Source organism: Mytilus galloprovincialis, chromosome 6 (assembly GCF_965363235.1).
Source record: "Mytilus galloprovincialis chromosome 6, xbMytGall1.hap1.1, whole genome shotgun sequence".
NCBI lineage: Eukaryota > Metazoa > Mollusca > Bivalvia > Mytilida > Mytilidae > Mytilus > Mytilus galloprovincialis.
Window position 1 is genome coordinate 24,301,662 of NC_134843.1, and position 23,520 is coordinate 24,325,181.

Below are 23,520 nucleotides of genomic sequence, written 5' to 3' on the forward strand. Positions count from 1 at the left end.
TAAAATATTAATTCAAGTTTAGCCAATTTTTACAAACCAAGAGATTTTAACAATTTTTTACATTTTTGCAAGTACACAAAAATGTATAGCAATACAAAAATTAAGCTACAGTTGACTAATCCATTGTGTTGAAAAAAACCTTCAGAAGATTTTTTTTCTTTTTAAAAAGGATAATTTTACACAAATCCAATGGTTTCTAAAAAGAAAAGTGTCTTTGAACAAAGATTTCAATTTAGTTCTAAAAAAGTCCGATACAAGTATTTCTACATGAAATAACAATAATTGATGTAAAATCTTTTTTCATGGTTATTTCATAATCTGTTTTTGATCTGTCTTCCATCCAATCATCGTCAACCAAAATCAAACACGAGATTAGAAATCTGAGATTCACTATACATAATATCTTGGTGTCATGAACCCATCGACTCCTAAGTCTGAGTACATCTTCTATATGGTTGATTACAATGTGCAGCATTAAATGATTTGTGACTTATGTGTACTAAAACGTAGCACCTTGACTTGACTTTATAACTATGTAGTATCATCTTCTACAAAAAGAAAAACAATTATTAAACAAGAAACTGTAGATAATACAAGAAATATAATTCATTATATTATTCTTTCATGTCATGTCACTCCTGTAATCAGGTGACAAGCACTTTGCAAATAATTGGTTGATTGATTGGTATTTTACGCCACTTTAAACACTATTATGCTATTTTGTGGTGGTCAGTTTTTATTGGTGGAGCAAGCTAAAGTGTCTGTAAAGAACCACAGACCTTTGATAGGCAAACTGACTAATCCCAATCAAGTAAGATTGGAGTCGAGTGCACCTGCACATGTGGGATTCGAACTCACAACCTCAGTGCTGATTGGCTAGTGTTGTGTAAATGCAACATTAGTGTAATATAAACTCTCATGGGTGACTTGAGGCAGTCAAATATTGAATATTATATGGATTGAAGATTTAATATGATTAATTCATTTCTTTTTATTTCATTCTTTTTTAGGTTTGAGATTACTGTAAAGTAAACAATGACAGAGGCCATGACCCAGTCTCTTGGAGACAAAGTCTTAGAAAACACCTGATAAGAAGACTAAAACTATACTGTGGATTCATTTATTTTCGTGGGTATCAATTTTCGTGGATAGAGAAAAAAAGACGTTTCGTGGTATACGTAAATTCGTGGATTGCTGATTACAACACCAAAAAATTAGATACGTAATTCGTGGATTTCCTTTTGATTTAGGAGATCAAATAACCTCCTTGGTTTGATCAATAATAAAACAAAACAAAAAAGAAGGAATTCATTGAATTGTCAAAATCCTCGCTTGGTCATTCTAGGTTAAAGTGCTCATTGATAACTTCGATTACAATAATGGACAGATACAACTAATTAATTGTTTGTTTTACAATTTATAAATTCTTGTCTGAATTCTATAAGGCATTCAAAACTTTATGATTGAAAGCTCATTTCCCTAATCACGATATAATAAACAGTGATATAAGTATAAGGTGTGAAAATAAATGTTCCTGTCATAAACAATATTACCTACGGGCAATATCTCCATACTTAATCCTATTGATTTTTTATCACTGGTAACCCAAACTATGACATGGTAATTAACAACTTGCAGTTTTAATCAATTTTAAAAAGTAAATTATCACTGATATTCGATAAATTTATTATAGATTTAATCAAATACTTGTATCATCTTTCAATAAAAAAACATGTGTTATGTTACAATGTTTATCGCTAGTCAACACTATACTAGAACTGCCTAACATAACCGGAAATAAACATCCGACTCACTACACATTTCTCGGGATTATTCTTCGTTGAATTCTTAAATTCGTTGTTCGCTGTGACCCACGAAACCCACGAAAATTGGTATACCACGAATAAAAATGAATCCACAGTAGATGACTTTTAAGACTATGAAGATTCAATTTTATTTGATAAACCAGAAGAGACTAAAACTAGGTTCCAAGCCTGTTGGAATTGCTCAGAATAAGGGCCCTTCCTTGAGAATGCTGAATTCTTTTAATGTTTTTTTTTCACATCCAATACATTTCAAATGACTAAACTATAATATTTTTGTACAGTTCTTGTAGATCTGGGTTTAAAGGGAGTTTTATTGTATTTTTCTCACAATTTACCTCAATATTTCTGTATAGTCCTGGGTATGATAGGAGTTTTTATTGTATTTTTCACATCGTCTACGCCTCTCTCATACTCATCAACATCGGCCAAGTCTTCATCCAGTGAAGATGTTAACTGCTGGAGTAACAGATCTACTGCCTGGAAAATACAAATTGTTCATAATTTTAAACAAGAAGACATGAGCGTTACTTTTTTTAAAATTTTGATTCATGATGTTAAATAAAATTGCTATTAAAATTGCTAATTAATTTTCACTAAAATTTAACAGTTTTTTTTAATTGATATTTGTGCCTTTTCTTATTGTGCTAGTTAAGGAGTACTTTACTACTTAAAAAAGTTTTTTGTATAAGTCTTAACCATCCTCTTTCTCCTTTTTTGGATAAATGAATAAAGTGTTCATCTTAAATCTTAGGCAGTAACCATTGAATCAACCCATGTTAACTGTCTGCCAGCATTGGATAGTTGTCTCATTGGCAATTATATCACATTTCCTTGTGGTTTACAAATACCCACAAATTCTATGAAAATTGGTATCCCAATAATCATAATGAATCCACAGTATATAAAAGAAGATTCAATACCGCCACATTTGAAACAACTCTTTATATTGCAAAATTCACATGAACAAATACGTCGAAAAAATTAGTTCATTTCTAACATATATGTAATACAGTATGTATGTATGTATATGACTTACTACATCAGTAGTGACTTTTTCATGTAGTTTCCTGAGTGGGTTGTTAGATGAGGTTTAGTATATATGTTTGTATGTATCTGACTTACTACATCAGTAGTGACTTTTTCATGTAGTTTCCTGAGTGGGTTGTTAGATGAGGTTTAGTATATATGTATGTATGTATATGACTTACTACGTCAGTAGTGACTTTTTCATGTAGTTTCCTGAGTGGGTTGTTAGATGAGGTTTAGTATATATGTTTGTATGTATATGACTTACTACGTCAGTAGTGACTTTTTCATGTAGTTTCCTGAGTGGGTTGTTAGATGAGGTTTAGTATATATGTTTGTATGCATATGACTTACTACGTCAGTAGTGACTTTTTCATGTAGTTTCCTGAGTGGGTTATTAGATGAGGTTTAGTATATATGTATGTATGTATATGACTTACTACATCAGTGGTGACTTTTTCATGTAGTTTCCTGAGTGGGTTGTTAGATGAGGTTTAGTATATATGTATGTATGTATATGACTTACTACATCAGTAGTGACTTTTTCATGTAGTTTCCTGAGTGGGTTGTTAGATGAGGTTTAGTATATATGTATGTATGTATATGACTTCCTGAGTGGGTTGTTAGATGAGGTTTAGTATATATGTATGTATGTATATGACTTACTACGTCAGTAGTGACTTTTTCATGTAGTTTCCTGAGTGGGTTATTAGATGAGGTTTAGTATAGATGTTTGTATGTATATGACTTACTACGTCAGTAGTGACTTTTTCATGTAGTTTCCTGAGTGGGTTGTTAGATGAGGTTTAGTATATATGTATGTATGTATATGACTTACTACGTCAGTAGTGACTTTTTCATGTAGTTTCCTGAGTGGGTTGTTAGATGAGGTTTAGTATATATATATGTATGTATGTATATGACTTACTACGTCAGTAGTGACTTTTTCATGTAGTTTCCTGAGTGGGTTGTTAGATGAGGTTTAGTATATATATATATGTATGTATGTATATGACTTACTACGTCAGTAGTGACTTTTTCGTGTAGTTTCCTGAGTGGGTTGTTAGATGAGTTTTAGTATATATGTATGTATGTATATGACCTACTACATCAGTGGTGACTTTTTCATATAGTTTCCTGAGTGGGTTGTTAGATGAGGTTTAGTATATATGTATGTATGTATATGACTTACTACGTCAGTAGTGACTTTTTCATGTAGTTTCCTGAGTGGGTTGTTAGATGAGGTTTAGTATATATGTATGTATGTATATGACTTACTACGTCAGTAGTGACTTTTTCATGTAGTTTCCTGAGTGGATTATTAGATGAGGTTTAGTATATATGTTTGTATGTATCTGACTTACTACGTCAGTAGTGACTTTTTCATGTAGTTTCCTGAGTGGGTTGTTAGATGAGGTTTAGTATATATGTATGTATGTATATGACTTACTACGTCAGTAGTGACTTTTTCATGTAGTTTCCTGAGTGGGTTGTTAGATGAGGTTTAGTATATATGTATGTATGTATATGACTTACTACGTCAGTAGTGACTTTTTCATGTAGTTTCCTGAGTGGGTTATTAGATGAGGTTTAGTATATATGTTTGTATGTATATGACTTACTACGTCAGTAGTGACTTTTTCATGTAGTTTCCTGAGTGGGTTGTTAGATGAGGTTTAGTATATATGTATGTATGTATATGACTTACTACATCAGTAGTGACTTTTTCATGTAGTTTCCTGAGTGGGTTGTTAGATGAGGTTTAGTATATATGTATGTATGTATATGACTTCCTACATCAGTAGTGACTTTTTCATGTAGTTTCCTGAGTGGGTTGTTAGATGAGGTTTAGTATATATGTATGTATGTATATGACTTACTACGTCAGTAGTGACTTTTTCATGTAGTTTCCTGAGTGGGTTGTTAGATGAGGTTTAGTATATATGTTTGTATGTATATGACTTACTACGTCAGTAGTGACTTTTTCATGTAGTTTCCTGAGTGGATTGTTAGGTGAGGTTTAGTATATATGTTTGTATGTATATGACTTACTACGTAAGTAGTGACTTTTTCATGTAGTTTCCTGAGTGGGTTATTAGATGATGTTTAGTATATATGTATGTATGTATATGACTTACTACGTCAGTAGTGACTTTTTCATGTAGTTTCCTGAGTGGGTTGTTAGATGAGGTTTAGTATATATGTATGTATATGACTTACTACGTCAGTAGTGACTTTTTCATGTAGTTTCCTGAGTGGGTTGTTAGATGAGGTTTAGTATATATATATGTATGTATATGACTTACTACGTCAGTAGTGACTTTTTCATGTAGTTTCCTGAGTGGGTTGTTAGATGTGGTTTAGTATATATGTATGTATATGACTTACTACGTCAGTAGTGACTTTTTCATGTAGTTTCCTGAGTGGGTTATTAGATGAGGTTTAGTATATATGTATGTATGTATATGACTTACTACATCAGTATTGACTTTTTCATGTAGTTTCCTGAGTGGGTTATTAGATGAGGTTTAGTATATATGTATGTATGTATATGACTTACTACATCTGTAGTGACTTTTTCATGTAGTTTCCTGAGTGGGTTGTTAGATGAGGTTTAGTATATATGTTTGTATGTATATGACTTACTACGTCAGTAGTGACTTTTTCGTGTAGTTTCCTGAGTGGGTTGTTAGATGAGGTTTAGTATATATGTATGTATGTATATGACTTACTACGTCAGTAGTGACTTTTTCGTGTAGTTTCCTGAGTGGGTTGTTAGATGAGGTTTAGTATATATGTTTGTATGTATATGACTTACTACGTCAGTAGTGACTTTTTCATGTAGTTTCCTGAGTGGGTTATTAGATGAGGTTTAGTATATATGTATGTATGTATATGACTTACTACGTCAGTAGTGACTTTTTCGTGTAGTTTCCTGAGTGGGTTGTTAGATGAGGTTTAGTATATATGTTTGTATGCATATGACTTACTACGCAGTAGTGACTTTTTCATGTAGTTTCCTGAGTGGGTTGTTAGATGAGGTTTAGTATATATGTATGTATGTATATGACTTACTACATCAGTAGTGACTTTTTCATGTAGTTTCCTGAGTGGGTTGTTAGATGAGGTTTAGTATATATGTTTGTATGCATATGACTTACTACATCAGTAGTGACTTTTTCATGTAGTTTCCTGAGTGGGTTATTAGATGAGGTTTAGTATATATGTATGTATGTATATGACTTACTACATCAGTAGTGACTTTTTCATGTAGTTTCCTGAGTGGGTTATTAGATGAGGTTTAGTATATATGTTTGTATGTATATGACTTACTACATCAGTAGTGACTTTTTCATGTAGTTTCCTGAGTGGGTTGTTAGATGAGGTTTTCTCTCTGTGATCTTGTACAGTGTAAAATTGTTCTATCAATAAGTCTAATAATATATCTACAAAGTATAAAAGCAAATATTAGTTCATATTCTTTTGTAGTTGTAATAGTCATAAGATTTTTTTCGTATGAGTACATGAGCTCACAATTTTCCAATATATTTGAAAGTTTCAACTCATTTAAGGGTAGACTTTACACACTATCAATGCTTAAGCTATAATCGTTTTGTTACATTAATCAAGAAAGACAAAAAAAACTAAAAAAACACTTCCATAGTTGTAGTATACAAGGGTTATAGTGAACAAGCTGGCTAAAACAAAAAAAAATACAGTAGCAAGACTAGATCTCAAATGGTCAGTCAGTTCCTTATAGGAGTTAACGCTATTAAATGAGGACTTTTTGTTGAATTTCGTGAAATACAAAAAGCTTCAAATTGTGTCAGGCAGCTAATATTTTACAATACATATGCAGAAAACCCAGTAATTTGTTTATTATGTGTTTATTATCTTTTTCACACTCTTCTGACAGCTGATGAAAGTATCAAGCTTAAAAATTTCTCATCACACATTGTGTAATCACTTTTTCAAAATGTCTCCTTACAATTGTGAAGTTAGTGATAAGTTCTGCTCATGTCATTACACTGTAAAATTATTACAGTGCAACTGAACAAGGTAGCAAAACCAAAGGTAAAGACAATTAATAAAGTTATATCTTACCATCTAAATACTTATTAGCATGATCACTTTGTGACCATACACGTCCCTGACTAGCTACCATAGACAATATATAGTCTAACAGAATAGATTCCTGAAGTTTATCTCCTGCCTGCTTAGCAAGGCCAACCTTAAAAATATGTTTGTTTGCAGTTTACCGACTGTACCTTCAGACTGAAGGGTCGGTAGGTAGGAAAAATATTTTATTTTATCAGCCAAAATACAGTTTAAACAAGCAGTTACACTAAACCAAGTTTCTTGTGAAGAAAAAAAAACATTTTAAAACAACAAACACTGGACATGCTGGAAACCAACATCAAATGAACAGGCATTTTCAGATAAAAAACTTTTTAACCAAAACTGAAACTTTAACATAGTGTCATTATCCAATTTATGACATAAAAATATATGGTATAATTATTAAATACTGGAACACTTCTTATAAACAAGGAATGTCATTATGACTAGAACTGTTTTAAAGAAATATATTCAGACATGTATGCTTCTTGACTAGAATGTTTTCATGAGAAGAGTATTTTCATCAGAAAAATGTAGATATTAAAGATTTATAAGACAATGTATTAAAGAGTGTATTTTTAATAAAAAAAAAAATAACCATTGAATCTTCCTCAATTGAAAAAAAGGCAACTTGAAAAAAAAGTATTAAGACATTCGACTGTTTTCATATTTCTAACAATATTTAATTATATGTGATAAGGTTATATTTTTGCCAGGCTTTAATGAAAACCAAAGAAATCTAAAGTTTGGGGTGAAACCCATAGCACCCCATTAAAAGTAAATGGTCTGTACTGAAATGTTTTTAATGCATAACAAAAATTGTCAGCATAGCTCCTAAGGACATGTTTTAATTGAATTCACACAGGCCACACAGTTTGGGTATATTTAATATATTGTAAGAAAGAGAATAATTGCAATGAGTGGGGCAGCCCCCCTTATCCTAAAGGAGCATACTCATTGCAATCGAAGATAGATTTAATATAGAGAGTATATTTATTTTTCAAGCTAACCATTCATTTTCCCTACATCTTTGTGTAGTTAGGGTTGCTTCTTATTGATTTGGCATGATCTATATCCATTAACATTTCAAATGAGCCCTTCCTCCGTACAAGCGTGTTTACAGATATCCATGAAGATTTAACACAGGGGCTTGTTACAATTGCCGGGTTTACTATCTATACGAACCCCTAAAAAACACGTGTTTTTTAAGGGTTCGTATGGATAGTAAACCCGGCAATTGTAACAAGCCCCTGTGGATTTAAGTCACGGAGGAGTGGTTTCATCTTTGTCGTCTTCACAACGATTTGTAGAAAATATGCCATACTTCAAGCTGCTGTCGAATTATTTAACCACTGAAATTGGTTCCATAAAGTCAGGCTCCACAGATTCTGTACCCGATTTGTTTGAGACAGAATGGTTATCGTGTCAGTTATGAATAACCGCTGCATCATCGTCAATGATATCATCATACATCATTACATGTGCCTGAATCTGTTTAAACAGTTTACTAATAAACTTTTTTGTTTGTTATTTGTCTTAAAATTGACACGAGACGACAGCGTAAAGTACTCCTCCGTGACTTCATGGATACCTGTAAACAATTTCCATGTGCTTTATCATTAAATGGTCACATGAACGCTTGACGGGAAGCTAAGAAAAACCGAACTTGAAATGCATAATTGACCCAGACTTTAAATCATTTCCGGAAAAGACCCAAAGTTCCGGATCGCGTCAATAGAAGTATTAAAAAAAATTTCTTCAAATTTAAAGCAATAAAATTTTCACAGTCGGGAGGATTTTCAAGGGTCGGTCGGTAAACTGCAAACAAACAATATTTTAATTTAAGCCCAACCTGTAACAACACAATCATAGAAATATAGATGCAGTCAATAGCATATAGTATCTTACTGCTTAAAAAATTACTTGATTCTATTTAAAACAAGGAATTCATATAGGCTTCAGTGCCTTCATACAATATGCACAATTTTGATTCATTTTCTATGTTCAGTGGACTGTGAAATTGGGGTAAAAACTCTGATTTGGCATTAAAATTAGAAAGATCATATCATAGGGAACATGTGTACTAAGTTTCAAGTTGATTAGACTTCAGCTTCATCCAAAACTACCTTGACCAAAAACTTTCAACTGAAGTGGGACGAACGGACAGACAAACAGACGGACGAAGGAATGATCAGACGGATGATTGAACGTACCCACAGACCAGAAACCATCGTAGGTGGGACATAAAAATCTATTTTAAAATAAATCTTGTTTTTAGTGTTATTGTACTGGTTATAGTAGACCACACCGTATGGGTTTTTCTCATTGTTGAAGGCTGTATGATTACCTATAATTGCTTACATCCACTTCATTTGAACTTTGGTTGATAAACATCTCACTGGCAATAATACCACATCTACTTATTTTTTATATACATTAAAAAGGCTTATACTTTCAAAATATTTTGTTTATCTCCCTGTTACAAATGATAATATATATCAAAACAAAACAATTGTTCAAAAAGACAAAGCTTTTAACATGCAAAAATATCACAGAAATATCACATCTAAATTTTAAGACTATTCATATTTATTCAACAAAGGAAAACCAAGACTTGAAATCACAACAATTCCTCATTCACAATTGAAACACAAAATAAATCAGTGATTTTTTTACATGTAAATGAAATTTTCACAGTCTAAGGGAAATAACTCTATTTCACATCTATCAATGATTTAATTAGGGACAACATCAAAAGTTCGATGTAGGATAAAATACTTCATTCATATAGTTTTTTCACTGACCCCCCTACCCCCCTCTTAACTTAATTTGGGAAAAATTGATTGACCAAAAAGGATATATATAAAATCGATGTCAATTAATCAAAACTTGCAGCAATTTTTAGCCCCCACCCCCAAACAATTTGAATTAAGTTTTTTATCCTTCATTGATTTTTTGATGTCGTCCCTTATGATACATTATTGAAAGATTTTTAATGAACAAAAAATTGCAAGAACTGTAGGTGTAATTTGTTTAAAAAAAATCATAATCATTATAATGTATTCTTGACTTTAAATTCTTTTCATAAAGGGGAGTACCCAGTACATGCATACATTAGAACGTCAGATAGAGTGGGACAGAATTTGAAACTGGTAAATTTAGGTTTACAAAAATCAACAAACTTGGAAAGAAAATAGGAGCTATAGACATATAAATATAGATTTTACCACTGCATCAAGCGCATATTTAAAACACAAGGCTCCATATAAGTGCTTAAAGAGTAGAGATCAAACAAACCACAAGTTGATTAAAAAAAAAATTAAACAGGTCAGGAAAAGTATAAATCGAGTAATAATTAGAGAAATATTTCATTGCTGCATTAAACTTCTCCAGCATGTCTTCTTTCTTGTGATTTCATTTGTTTAAATTCTGGATTATTTATATCTTTGCCATAATAAAGATTCAAAATGTGTGTATGATTTACACATTAAGACATTTTCAATATTTTTTAACTTCTTGTATTCCTGTTAATCAACATGGTCTTGAATTGACATTTTTGGAAAAATAAAATTTTTAAAGTATCAAGTTGAACTTAAGAATATTATTACCTCTTTTAATTCTCTCCTTTCTATTTTAGAGTCATACTGACTAAGGACTTCCTCAGCAATCTCAGGTGCTTCCTCATCTACCTCTTGTACAAGTATATCCTCCTCTATAATCTGATCTATCACAGCATCTGTTATAACATCATTAATCTGAAATACACAAGTTTATCTATTATTTTTATAGTTTCATAAGTGCATCAAATATATTCCATTGTTTCGAAATAGTATTTACCTAAAGAGCAAACACTAATCAAATCATAGTCAGTGCGGGGATCTAGACCTATAATATAAGACTTCCAAGGTCCATTTCATTTCAGTTCAATGTGGTTCAACATTAATAGTATTTTTTTCATCTAAGATAAAACAGTGAATGCAAATGATATGGACTAACAAAGTCTTATATTATAGGACTTCTCTGAGTTCCAGCCAATATTGGAGCTAGTCAGAAATATTTTCTTATCTCATTTTGAATATTTTTATACTTTTTTTCATTTTCATGATCTTACTGTAAAATTTTCATTCTCATGCTTAAAGATCAGGAATTACTGAATATTGTTGCAAATTTTCTTGATATTTCAATTTTAGAGAGTACACTGTTTTTTATTAATTTTCTCTTCGAATAAGCATTTTCAATCAGGAGCCTGTTGTTCAGTGTTCGTTGTATGATAGTGTGGTTCGTAAGTGTTTCTCATTATTTTTTATATAGATTCTATCGTTGGTTTTCCTGTTTAAATTGTTTTACACCAGTCATTTTTGGACCCTTTATAGCTTTCTGTTCCGTGTGAGCCATCACCTAAAATGTAACTTGGACAGAGAGTTGTCTCATTGGCACTCATACCACATCTTTTTATCTATATTTTCCAATTTAATTACTTTGACAAGAACTGAAAGAAAAATCTTAAAAAGGTGTAGTATGTATTTTATTGAAGTTTTACTTAATAATTTTTCGGAAAAGGCTTTGAAAATGCTTTTTTCAACAACAACAAAAATAAAAATAGTTTATTTTTAGATGAAATTGGTGTTCATTCTTCATGTAGAAAAATTACAATTCCTGTCTTAAAACATAAAAAAAATAATTAAATCATTCACTTATGACATAATTAACAGAAAGATTTTATGCAGCAGTGTGTGGATCAAAAGATATTATAAGTATATATATGATTGAGGTTAAGAACTGTGTATTAAGTTAACACTGTTCATTTATGTAACACAAAAATATCAACTCTGGTCATGTAAGATTTGATTAGAGTGTAGGTAATTCAAGTTAATCCAAACTAGTGCAATTGTTTGTAAGTCATGACAGTCAATCATACTGGTATTGTTTATGTGCTCTTACTTGCCTCTGGTATGTACTGGAAAAATAAGCATTTATAAAAAGTGTGGGAATTAACTTTGATATCAATTCACAACTTGCACCGAATTTTATTCAACTTCTTTTTGGTAAATTCAGAAGTTGTTGTGAAATTTTCAATTAATGGAAATAATAGATTTTATGAATATTGCAATAACAAGATCTTGCATCATGATTTGTGATGTATATATCTGTATGCAGCTTTTCCTGCAATTGCAATAATAGATCTCGCATTTGTGTCCATTCTTAAAAAGATTATGAATTTGCAGTATTTGCTTAATCATAAAATACTTTCAAAATGTTCACCTTTTAATTTTTTATTCATTAATGGTAATATATTATAAAGTTTAATTACATAGAAACATTATGCAAGTGTATATTCAAAATGTTGTAGCTCGTGTTAAATCAAGGCCAAGTAACATTGTCAAAAGATGGCAGTAGTTGATTAAAATGGTTAAAAAAAGTCATAAAACACATAATTAGATTCCTAATGTGTATTCTATCAGAATACTGTGATATCCTAAAATTTGGAGTGATACAATCTGCAATACACATCAGGAAAATGTAAAATAATTAAATGTATATGCAATAATTTGTAGTGATTGTGTTTTCATTCTTGATATCATTTCTTTCATGGGTGCCACTTTATTTTTTCTCTTTTTCTCTTTTGTTTATTGAAATTTCTATACCGTCTATTTCAATATTTTCTGCCTTATTCACAACTGTCCTGTTTAGCTAATTTACTTATGTTGATATATCCAGATGTTTGAATGATTATTTTACTTCTGTAGCATGCAGTAAGATTACAGAGTTTCCCATAATACTTTTGTTGTCATTTGTAACTAATGCTACATTTCCTAATTAGCGTTAATCTTGAAAAATCTGTTTCTATCAACAACATTGATTAAAGGTTTAATTAATTTCAAATTCAATAAAGTTTTATATACCAATTCTTGTTGAATTTCTTCAATATGATCCTGGATTAAATCGTCTAATACTGTATTAAATGACTCTGAGACATCCTCTTGTCCAACTGGGGCAGCACCGGCTACTAACTCATTAACTCTATCTGCAGTTGGTCTCTGCTGGGAAAATCCCATGTAGCTAATAAAGAAAAGAAAAACATTTCAATCTATACAACTTTATGTATGTTCAAAATACAGCAGTATGCAAAACCAAATGATAGTTTGAGTAAAAACAAATAAAATTAGACTTGCATTTTGTTTACATGTACCTTTAAAATATCTAAATTCTACTTTGGGCAGAATGAAGACAAATGAACTGTCTTAGATATATGAAGAATACAAGAGTTTTTGAAATGTAATTAATTAAATTACAATTACTTTACTAAAGTAATTAATTAAATTACAATTACTTTACTAAAGTAATTAATTAAATTACACATTACATTTCATCATGATATTTTTTAACAATATTATAGATGTATATATGTTAGACTCAGATCGACGTCCGGCCTCTAATCGACGTCCGTTCCCCAAATCGACGTCCGTTTCACAAATCGACGTCCAAATCTGACTTCACATTCTCAAATCGACGTCCAATTGTTTGATACTCTAATCGACGTCTGATTGATTGTAGTCGTCTTTAATCGATGACCAATATCAATTATTAATAAATTACTGGACTTAATTTACTCGATACATGTACATGTTTTGTAGGGTTCTTTTGGTAACTAAATTTTCAAACATTTTTACATTTTTTTAACCCGAAATAGGTAACACGCATATTAATTTTTATCTTTTTTGACAGAAAGTTAATCCAATCGATCTAGATAATAGTGTGTCATTTCTATGCATATTCATAATGAGAAAACAACCAAACGACAAATAAAACCAAACGACTTATAGGAGCATTATTCAGTCTTACAATAGACAAAATAAAGAAGTACACTGAGCCAATTGTTTTATGAGTATTAAATTTCGGTCTCTGTAAGATATTTTTCACCTGGAGTGAAACGTATACGCAAAAAAAAAAAAAATGCGTTATGTTTTTATGATGTGCTGTTACACCACTGTTAAGTGCTCAAACTCATGTCGAACCCGACAAATTCTTTAAGGGCCTGTAGTGTAGTGGTTTTCGATGGTTTATGTCTGTCATATTTGTTTTTCGGAACAGTTTTTTTTTTATAAATAAGATCGTTATTTTTTTTATTTTAATTCTAATATGTAATATATATATTTTTTATAGATCTTATTTGTCACACATAATATGTTTGAAGGTCTAAAGATTTCAACTGTTGGTTAAACGGACGTAGATTAGAGAAGCTAAAAATTGGACGTCGATTAGAGAAGCCAAAATATGGACATCGGTTAGATAGGCATAACATTGGCCGTCGATTTGGAATGTTATTTTATTGTTACGTCAGATTTAGACGTCGATTAGAGGAAAAGACGTCGATTAGAGACCGGACGTCGATCTGAGTCTTACATATATATTAAATGCATCTGTAAAATATTCATGTAAGCATAGTTTAAGCGTTGCATTTGATATCATTAGTTATTTTAAAATATTTTTTGGTCATTTAGTCTGAATCTCTCTGGTCTGAACACTTTGATAGCAATTCTAAATAGTCTTTCGACAGGAGCTAATGTGGCAGATATTGTTTAATCAGAACATGGAAGTTCCATGATTAGAAGATCATCATATTGATAGGAGAGGGAATTTGTTCCTATTAGCTTGCCAATACATCAAGGGGTATTTTGACTTCTCAGAAATTAAATTAAACATAATAAAAATAAAGAAATTATACATGTTAATGAATTAAAAATATTTTTGCTACTTTAAAAATATTAAAAAGTGTACTTGTCACAATATTAAAAATAATTTTTAGTACACTGTACAAACAATGTATATAAAGTCTAAATATTAGCAATATTTTGCTAATTAGATAAAATACATGTAATAGTTGCATTGCCCTGGACATTTCAATCTGATTAATTGCTGTTTGTTTTTACAGCTGTTAAATTTTATTTCTATAATCCTTTGGTGTATACTAATTTGACAAAATGATTGTGTGCAGTGATTTTAAATTCTAAATGAACTGTCTAAGAAAGATTTTTTCACAGTGACACATTTTTTTGTTTTTGTTTAAGAAGGTGATTAATTACTTATCAATCTATTAAGTTAAATGATCTTTCTTAAAAACTGAACAACACTAATATATGATTCTCACATTTTTTTAAATTAAAAGACTATTAAAAAAAAAATCTGTAGATCAAATAAATGATATAAAAACTTCAGAATAAATACAGACTTCATATATATTAAACAAGAGGCTCTCAAGAGCCTGAATCGCTCACCTTAATTTTTTTGGTTAAATCTCTCATCAATGATTATTTTGGCTTTTCAATTTATTTAAATGTTCTTTGAATCGTCCTATTTTCTTCAAAAGCAAAAAAAAAATCATTTTCTCCTATATTCTATTTTAGCCATAGGAGCTATGTTTCTGACATACAAGGAAATGAAATATAAAATTTATACTAGATACTCTGAAACTCATTTAGCCTAAGTTTGGCTGAAATTGATACAGCAGTTTCAAAGGAGAAGATTTTTTAAAGTAAGTCAACATGATGAACAAATTGTGAAAAAAGTCTTTAAAGGGCAATAACTCCTTAAGGGGTCAATTGACAATTTTGGTCAAATTGACTTATTTGTAGATCTTACTTTGCTTAACATTTTTGCTATTAACAGTTTATCTGTATCTATAATAATATTCAAGATAATAACCAAAAACTGCAAAATTTCTTTAAAATCATCAATTCAGGGGCATTATACCTGAAAAACCAGTTACCCAATTCGGCTGAAAATTTCAGGACAGGTAGACCTTGACCTAATAAATACTTTAACTTCTGTCTTATTTGCTCTAAATGCTGGAGTTTTTGAGATATAAGCCAAAAACTGCATTTTACCCTGTGTTCTATTTTTAGCCATGACGGCCATGTTTTTTGACGAAATAAAAAATAAAGCACAAACTTTATTTTATACACCCTACTGATCATTCAGTTGAAGTTTGGTTGAATTTGGTTAAGTAGTTTTAGAGGAGAAGATTTTTTAAAGTTAGCAAATATGATGAACAAATTGTGAAAAATTGTCATTAAAGGACAATAACCCCTTAAGGGGTCAATTGACAATTTTGGTCATATTAACTTATTTGTAGATCTTACTTTGCTGATCATTGTTGCTGTTTACAGTTTATCTTTATCTATAATAATATTCAAGATAATGACCAAAAACTGCAAAATTTCCTTAAAATTACCAATTAAGTGGCAGCAACCCAACAATGGTTTGTTTGATTCATCTGAAAATTTCAGGGCTGATAGATCTTGACCTAATGAACATTTTTACCCCATGTCAGATTTGCTCTAAATGCTTTCGTTTTTGAGATATAAGCCAAAAACTGCATTTGACCCCTATGTTCTATTTTAAGTAACAGCGGCCATGTTTTTAGACGGATCAAAAATCGAAGCACACACTTTGTGCAGGATAATCTAAGGAACAATCATGCTGAGTTTCATCCAAATCCATTCAGTAGTTTCAGAGGAGAAGATTTTTTAAAGTTAGCAAATGTGATGAACAAATTGTGAAAAATTGTCATTAAAGGACAATAACCCCTTAAGGGGTCAATTGACAATTTTGGTCATATTAACTTATTTGTAGATCTTACTTTGCTGATCATTTTTGCTGTTTACAGTTTATCTTTATCTATAATAATATTCAAGATAATGACCAAAAACTGCAAAATTTCCTTAAAATTACCAATTAAGTGGCAGCAACCCAACAATGGTTTGTTTGATTCATCTGAAAATTTCAGGGCTGATAGATCTTGACCTAATGAACATTTTTACCCCCATGTCAGATTTGCTCTAAATGCTTTCGTTTTTGAGATATAAGCCAAAAACTGCATTTGACCCCTATGTTCTATTTTAAGTAACGGCGGCCATGTTTTTAGACGGATCAAAAATCGAAGCACACACTTTGTGCAGGATAATCTAAGGAACAATCATGCTGAGTTTCATCCAAATCCATTCAGTAGTTTCAGAGGAGAAGATTTTTTAAAGTTAGCAAATGTGATGAACAAATTGTGAAAAATTGTCATTAAAGGACAATAACCCCTTAAGGGGTCAATTGACAATTTTGGTCATATTAACTTATTTGTAGATCTTACTTTGCTGATCATTTTTGCTGTTTACAGTTTATCTTTATCTATAATAATATTCAAGATAATGACCAAAAACTGCAAAATTTCCTTAAAATTACCAATTAAGTGGCAGCAACCCAACAATGGTTTGTTTGATTCATCTGAAAATTTCAGGGCTGATAGATCTTGACCTAATGAACATTTTTACCCCATGTCAGATTTGCTCTAAATGCTTTCGTTTTTGAGATATAAGCCAAAAACTGCATTTGACCCCTATGTTCTATTTTAAGTAACGGCGGCCATGTTTTTTGACGGATCAAAAATCGAAGCACACACTTTGTGCAGGATAATCTAAGGAACAATCATGCTAAGTTTCATTCAAATCCATTCAGTAGTTTCAGAGGAGAAGATGTTTGAAAAATTGTTAACGACGACAGACGACGAGGACGACGACGTCGACGACGACGACGACGGACGCCAAGTGATGAGAAAAGCTCACATGGCCTTTTAGGCCAGGTGAGCTAAAAAGTATGTGATATCAATATTTGAAAGATAAATATAATGTTACAATTTATATTATTAAACACAAATCCTTATCTTTAACACCATAAAATTACATGTAATTGAAATGTAATTCAAAAGTAATTGAGCATTACATGCTTTTTTCAATGTAATTAATTAAATTACCATTACATGTAATTAAAAAAATGCTCAATTACACATTACATTCAATTACATGGAAAATTGTAATGCATTACACTTAATTACCATTACATTTTCAATTACCCCATCCCTGGCTACTACTACCATCAGGTTGTAATATATTGATGGGCAAATTGACGATGAACAATTGTGTAAAATATGACTTAGATATTTTTATTTTAAGTTTCATGTAGGCAAGAATAGAGACCCTCAGTGTAACATATGACTAGAGATATGATCATCAGTTGTAGATAGTATATGTAAATCTAAGATTGCTCAAGTAATTTGTGGCCTGTGATACAATTACACACATAAATAAGATAACCTGAATGAAAGATTGATATTACAATAGATTAAGGATGTATTCTTCTGACTTTTCAGTCTCGTTCAGTCTCGTTGAAATTTCGTTCTTGAATGTTTTCCAAAAAATGTGATACAAGTGGAAAATATCAATGAATTTTAAAAATATTATAATCAAAAATAACTCTGTGAAAAAATTGTGTATTTACAATGAACATGATGAACGATTTGTGAGTAATCCAGTTTTCAAATTTTACAACCAATCAAGTCAGTATTTTTAGCCAAAATTTTGAGAAAATGGGTGAGGGATACAAAATATGATTTAACAAGAATCATGTACATCCCATATCATTTTGGTCTTTTCAAATTCCTTAGATATGTATGTTTTCAATCATTTATAACAAAAAAGTTGAAATAATATGCATTTTGTTCTTAAAACTGAGAAAAATCACAAAAATAGAAAGTTGACAGCATGGTAAATTTTACACAAAAAAAGCGTCAAAGTATGATAAAACTTTCTTATAATAACACCTACCTATAGTTTTTTTAAGTAAAATTTATTCAGATTGGTTCACTTCATCTTTATAGAAAGTATGAAAAAAAGTTTAATTGTGGAACTGTGATTTTTTTAATGATAATAGCCCAAAAATAGGTAAAAGTCAATGAAAAATGGGAAAATCATCAAAATTGGGCATTTTCAAAGGGCCGTAGCAAAAAAAGAAGTGCACCACCATATGATTTTTTCTTCACCAATTATTTTGTTACAGTCTTTTAAACCCAAAAATCAGGTTAAGAAAAAAAGTTTTATTCTAGAAATTTTTGGCTCCTCAGAGGTGTACATCCTTAAATTCAACTTATCAGTAATCACAACTAGTTTAACAAACCCCAACTCAAAAATCTACTGTAAAATGTCTGTTCTAATGGCTAGTATGACAAATCCATACAATGTAGGAGTGATAATATCTGGTTTTAATGACAGTAAGTTTTACAGGCCAACCAGTCGTGTCTGCCTCCCTCAGCTTTTTTTAATCAAATATAAAACAGACTATTTTAAAGTTTCTCATTTGAATTGTTTTACATTTGTCATTTTATGACCTTTTACAGCTGACTATGCTGTATGTGTTTTACTCATTGTTGAAGGCAATACGGTGACCTGTAGTTGTACATTTCTGTGTCATTTAGTCTCTTGTGGGGAGTTGTCTCATTGGCAATCATTCCACATCTTCATTTTTTAATACCATACTCATCATTAATTTGGAGAACCTAACATGTATTAACAGCAACTTACTCTCCAACCAATTCACTCATGGCTTGTCTGACGGCTTCATGTGTCACGTCTGGTAAGACTTCTTCTAGTATCTGATTACATATTATCTGTGCTTTGTCATAATATGGATGATTTCTGGGCTAAAATGATAATGTCATCTCTATTACGCATCGTCTTAAAAATGTGTGCAAAATGAAATTGCTTCATAATATTGACTTGTTAAAGTTGGCTATCCTTAGCTTTTTATATAAAGACAGCTAAAGTTGGCTATCCTTAGCTTTTTATATAAAGACAAAGTATAATAATCAGGCTTGTACTAATTTAGCAAATGATTCAAAAACAAGTTTTTTTATACTTTAAACTAAATTCTTACAAAAATTAGCATCCTGTAGTAAATATGTTGAGGAGTCTAAGTTAAATTCCAGGCCCTTAATATTTCTGAAACAACATAACACGATTTATGTAATTGTGAAAAAATTGATAGAATAACAATATTTAAAACTTATTTTTTCGTATGTATAATTGAACATTCAAATATATCAAACCAATAACTTTGTTTGAAAATATTATTTTTTTTGCATGTTGATTGCACATTTTTTTGAAAGTGGGTTTTATAACTTTATAATCTTCTACAGACTTCTACCAACAGCTAATTTTCTCAAATCAATGATAAATCTATGGTGTCAACCAAAAAACCCAGTCTGTGGTGGAATACTATCAACTTATTTTCTAGCAGTACAATTCAAAAATAAAACTGTGAAAACAAAAAGTTCAAACTTATATGTGGCAGCTAGCTATATCTAAAAATCTACTTGTGAAACAGAACTTTGTTAAATAAAATATCATCTTAGAATTTTTAATGTACATGTTCTCTTATTAAATATCGATAAATTCTATTTAACAAAGTATTTATTTGTAAATAAATATACATTCCTCTATATTCTTAAATGTGCTTTGGGAAAGCCATTACCCTGGTGATCCTCTCATGACTGTCTACTACTTATCTATTTTGTGCTTTTGTTTATTACTGTGAAACAGTATTTTGCAGAAATTTAAACCATTCATTTTTGCGCCTGTCCCAAGTCAGGAGCCTCTGGCCTTTGTTAGTCTTGTATTATTTTAATTTTAGTTTCTTGTGTACAATTTGGAAATTAGTATGGCGTTCATTATCACTGAACTAGAATATATTTGTTTAGGGGCCAGCTGAAGGACGCCTCTGGGTGCGGGAACTTCTCGCTACATTGAAGACCTGTTGGTGACCTTCTGCTGTTGTTTTTTTCAATGGTTGGGTTGTTGTCTCTTTGGCACATTCCCCATTTCCATTCTCAATTTTATTAGAGTTTTTTTTAAGCTTGACATATATACTTACTTATACATTGAGTATATACATGTAGTCACAAATGAAGATTTACATGAACACTGACCTTCATTTTTAGTGGATATTGACAACACAATGTCTCTTTACCTTTACAATTTCATTTTTGTTTTACAATAATTTTACATGTTCACTTGATGTTGTTTTTTTTTATTGTAAACTAACTATTTTAGGAAATACATGTTAATTATGCACAGGTTTATAATGTACATGTAACCTGTATAAAAAGTAATTTTAAAGCCAGCATACAAAATTCATACTCAAAAGCTATCAACAGTATCATATGACAGGCTATTATTTGAACTTGGAATTATTTCAATTATGGAAGTTGCATAATTTTTGGTGCTTAATATTTTTAATAAATTCCATGTTTATTCTGAACTTTGATGTTCTGTGCTGCGACCAACACTTTCTATTACAAAGAAGAAAGTATGTTTTCAATAGAATGTACTGTGCCCCCACAACACTATCTAAATAAAAATACATTGTACGGCAAGTGTTATGAACCTCCAAACATTATAATACCAAATAAACATGGAATTTTTTTAAAATTTCAAGAAAACATGCAAATTCCATAATTAAAAATAATTTTAAGTTCAAATGAAAGCCTGTTCATATATTTAGTGTTTATATATGTATTATTGATGTTAATGTAATTCAAATAGGTACCTATAGTTTATACAGACTTTTGTAATAAAAGATACATCATTAAATATGTGTATATTATACATATACCAATAATATGTCTACAAGAAAATAAAAAGCAGACAGATGTGTGTATGTGAGAGAAGTAGTAGTACCATGCACACACAGAGTGGTTAGTAAGAGGGAGGATATGTTAGCTACAAACCAGTTTATTTAGATCGTTAAGTGTCTCTATTAGCAGATCAGGAATTATCTCTTCCAAACAGTCGTTAATAAACCAATTAACAAACCCCTCCGCAAACAGAGGGTGGTCATTGTAGTAAAATAAAGAAAGCAATTCCTGTCAAAAACAATGTCATAATAACAGAAAAACAACAATTAGCAAAACAATGGACAGCAATTAATTTCAATAACAATGTTACAACAAGGTAAAAATAAAATTAGCATAGCTGTCTATTAGAAATAATTCTTAGTTCTTGATTTCAATTTTGATTATCATTTTCATCAAAAATTTGCAACATTTCTTTAAGATTACTTAATTTTTCTTGAGCAGTAAGAATTCAAACTTCAAAAACAATCGTTGCATCATTAACATGCAATGACCACAATTTTGTATAGATCTTATTTACAAGAGTCCAAAAGAAAGGTATTTTGACATTTAAATTATTATTTCATGGTCCCTCATCATATACCAGTGAGACAACTGAACTAAGAATTATTTTTGTATAGCTTCTTTCATCATAATGTCTAGCAACCAAATTTAAACTGAAGATTAATCCTTGTATTATAGCAATTAGCTCTAACATTTTCTGTTAAGATAAGCAAATTTTCTATTTTTTTATGATTCTTATTCATTTAAAAGCCTTTCTTTTGTATGTATATACTATAAAGACAACATGGATATTTTCACAAAATCTTTAACAAAATGTCAATGACCAAAATGGCCAAGAATATATGCAAATAAATACAAAAAGTTTCAAATATACAAACAGAATTTATCTTTTAAGTTCAGAATTAAAGCAAATGAATGTTAAAGAAGAATCGATTACCAAAGAATCATTAATTAATTAATAATTATTTAATATATGTATTCTAGATTCCTGTAATGTTTTTAGAATGCATTCTAAAGAGAGATTCTGATAATAATCTTAAAAAGAAATACATTCTAGTATCTTGACATCAGATTAGAGAAAACAAGAAGTTAAGACAAATGAACACATTTAAGCCATGCATATCATGCAGAATTCTGTTTGTGATTTTGGAGATCAGTTCTTGATTTCTTGAGAAATAAATTGAAGTCAATACTTTAGATTTATATTTTTGTCCTTTAGTCTCAATAGATAGTTGTCTCATTGGCATTCACACCACATCTCCTTAGTTCTACATTAACAATTAGCGGTTAGTTTAAATTTATACAGATTAATTTCATGACTTTTTTGTGTATACTTTAACTCGGGTTCTAGTCCTTTCCAGTAGACTTGATTTGCTGTGATTTATTTTCCAAACTTTCTAATTAACTTGATGTACAAAAAATAAAAAAAGACCCAAGTTTACATATTAACATTTGTGTTTTTTTTTCTACTGCTGAGATTCATAAACATTAATTTATTGCAAAAAATATTTTAGTTTACAATCTATCAATCACTGCTAGTTTTTTTCAATTAATGTTTGACCTATTTGTAAACATGCGATTCACAAAATCAAATTCCATTTCCGAGACCATTTTCACATTTCTAAAAGAAATTTTTGCTTCAAGAATATTCTATAGCTTTTGTACATATCCTGTAGCAAAACTCTTGTTAATTGAAATACAATACTGAAGCTAGTATTCTTCAAGAAATCAAGAACTGATTATGAGTGGCACATCTTTAAGAAAAACGAAATACAATCATTGCCCCTGTAATCAATTCTGAATAGAGAATACACAAGAATTAATCCTGTAAATGAAGTCCCATAAATTCAGAAATTATTTGGCTTTTTAATTCAGGAAAGAATGTTAAGAGGTCTTACAAGGTATTAAAAAAAATCTTTTAAATAAGAACGATACAAATTTTCTATTACAACATGAGGGACAAATTTGTCCCCCAGAGAATTTACCATCACAAATGTTTTGTTGGCAGTTCCAAATCATTTAATTTTGTTCAGA

The 23,520-nt window shown here is 30.4% G+C and overlaps 1 protein-coding gene across 1 annotated transcript in view; it reads right to left on the reverse strand.

Moving 5' to 3' along the window:
- Positions 1-266: 266 nt before the first annotated feature.
- Positions 267-23,520, reverse strand: part of LOC143079213 (uncharacterized) — a 31,244-nt gene continuing 7,990 nt past the window's right edge. Inside the window, exons 6-13 of the mRNA XM_076254442.1 lie at positions 21,580-21,714; positions 19,376-19,494; positions 12,875-13,031; positions 10,580-10,726; positions 6,957-7,083; positions 6,186-6,298; positions 2,162-2,303; positions 267-548 (exon numbers count right to left, since the gene is read on the reverse strand). Coding sequence (XP_076110557.1) covers positions 2,163-2,303; positions 6,186-6,298; positions 6,957-7,083; positions 10,580-10,726; positions 12,875-13,031; positions 19,376-19,494; positions 21,580-21,714 — 939 coding nt within the window. The 3' untranslated portion in view covers positions 267-548; position 2,162. The remainder of the gene's footprint in view (positions 549-2,161; positions 2,304-6,185; positions 6,299-6,956; positions 7,084-10,579; positions 10,727-12,874; positions 13,032-19,375; positions 19,495-21,579; positions 21,715-23,520) is intronic.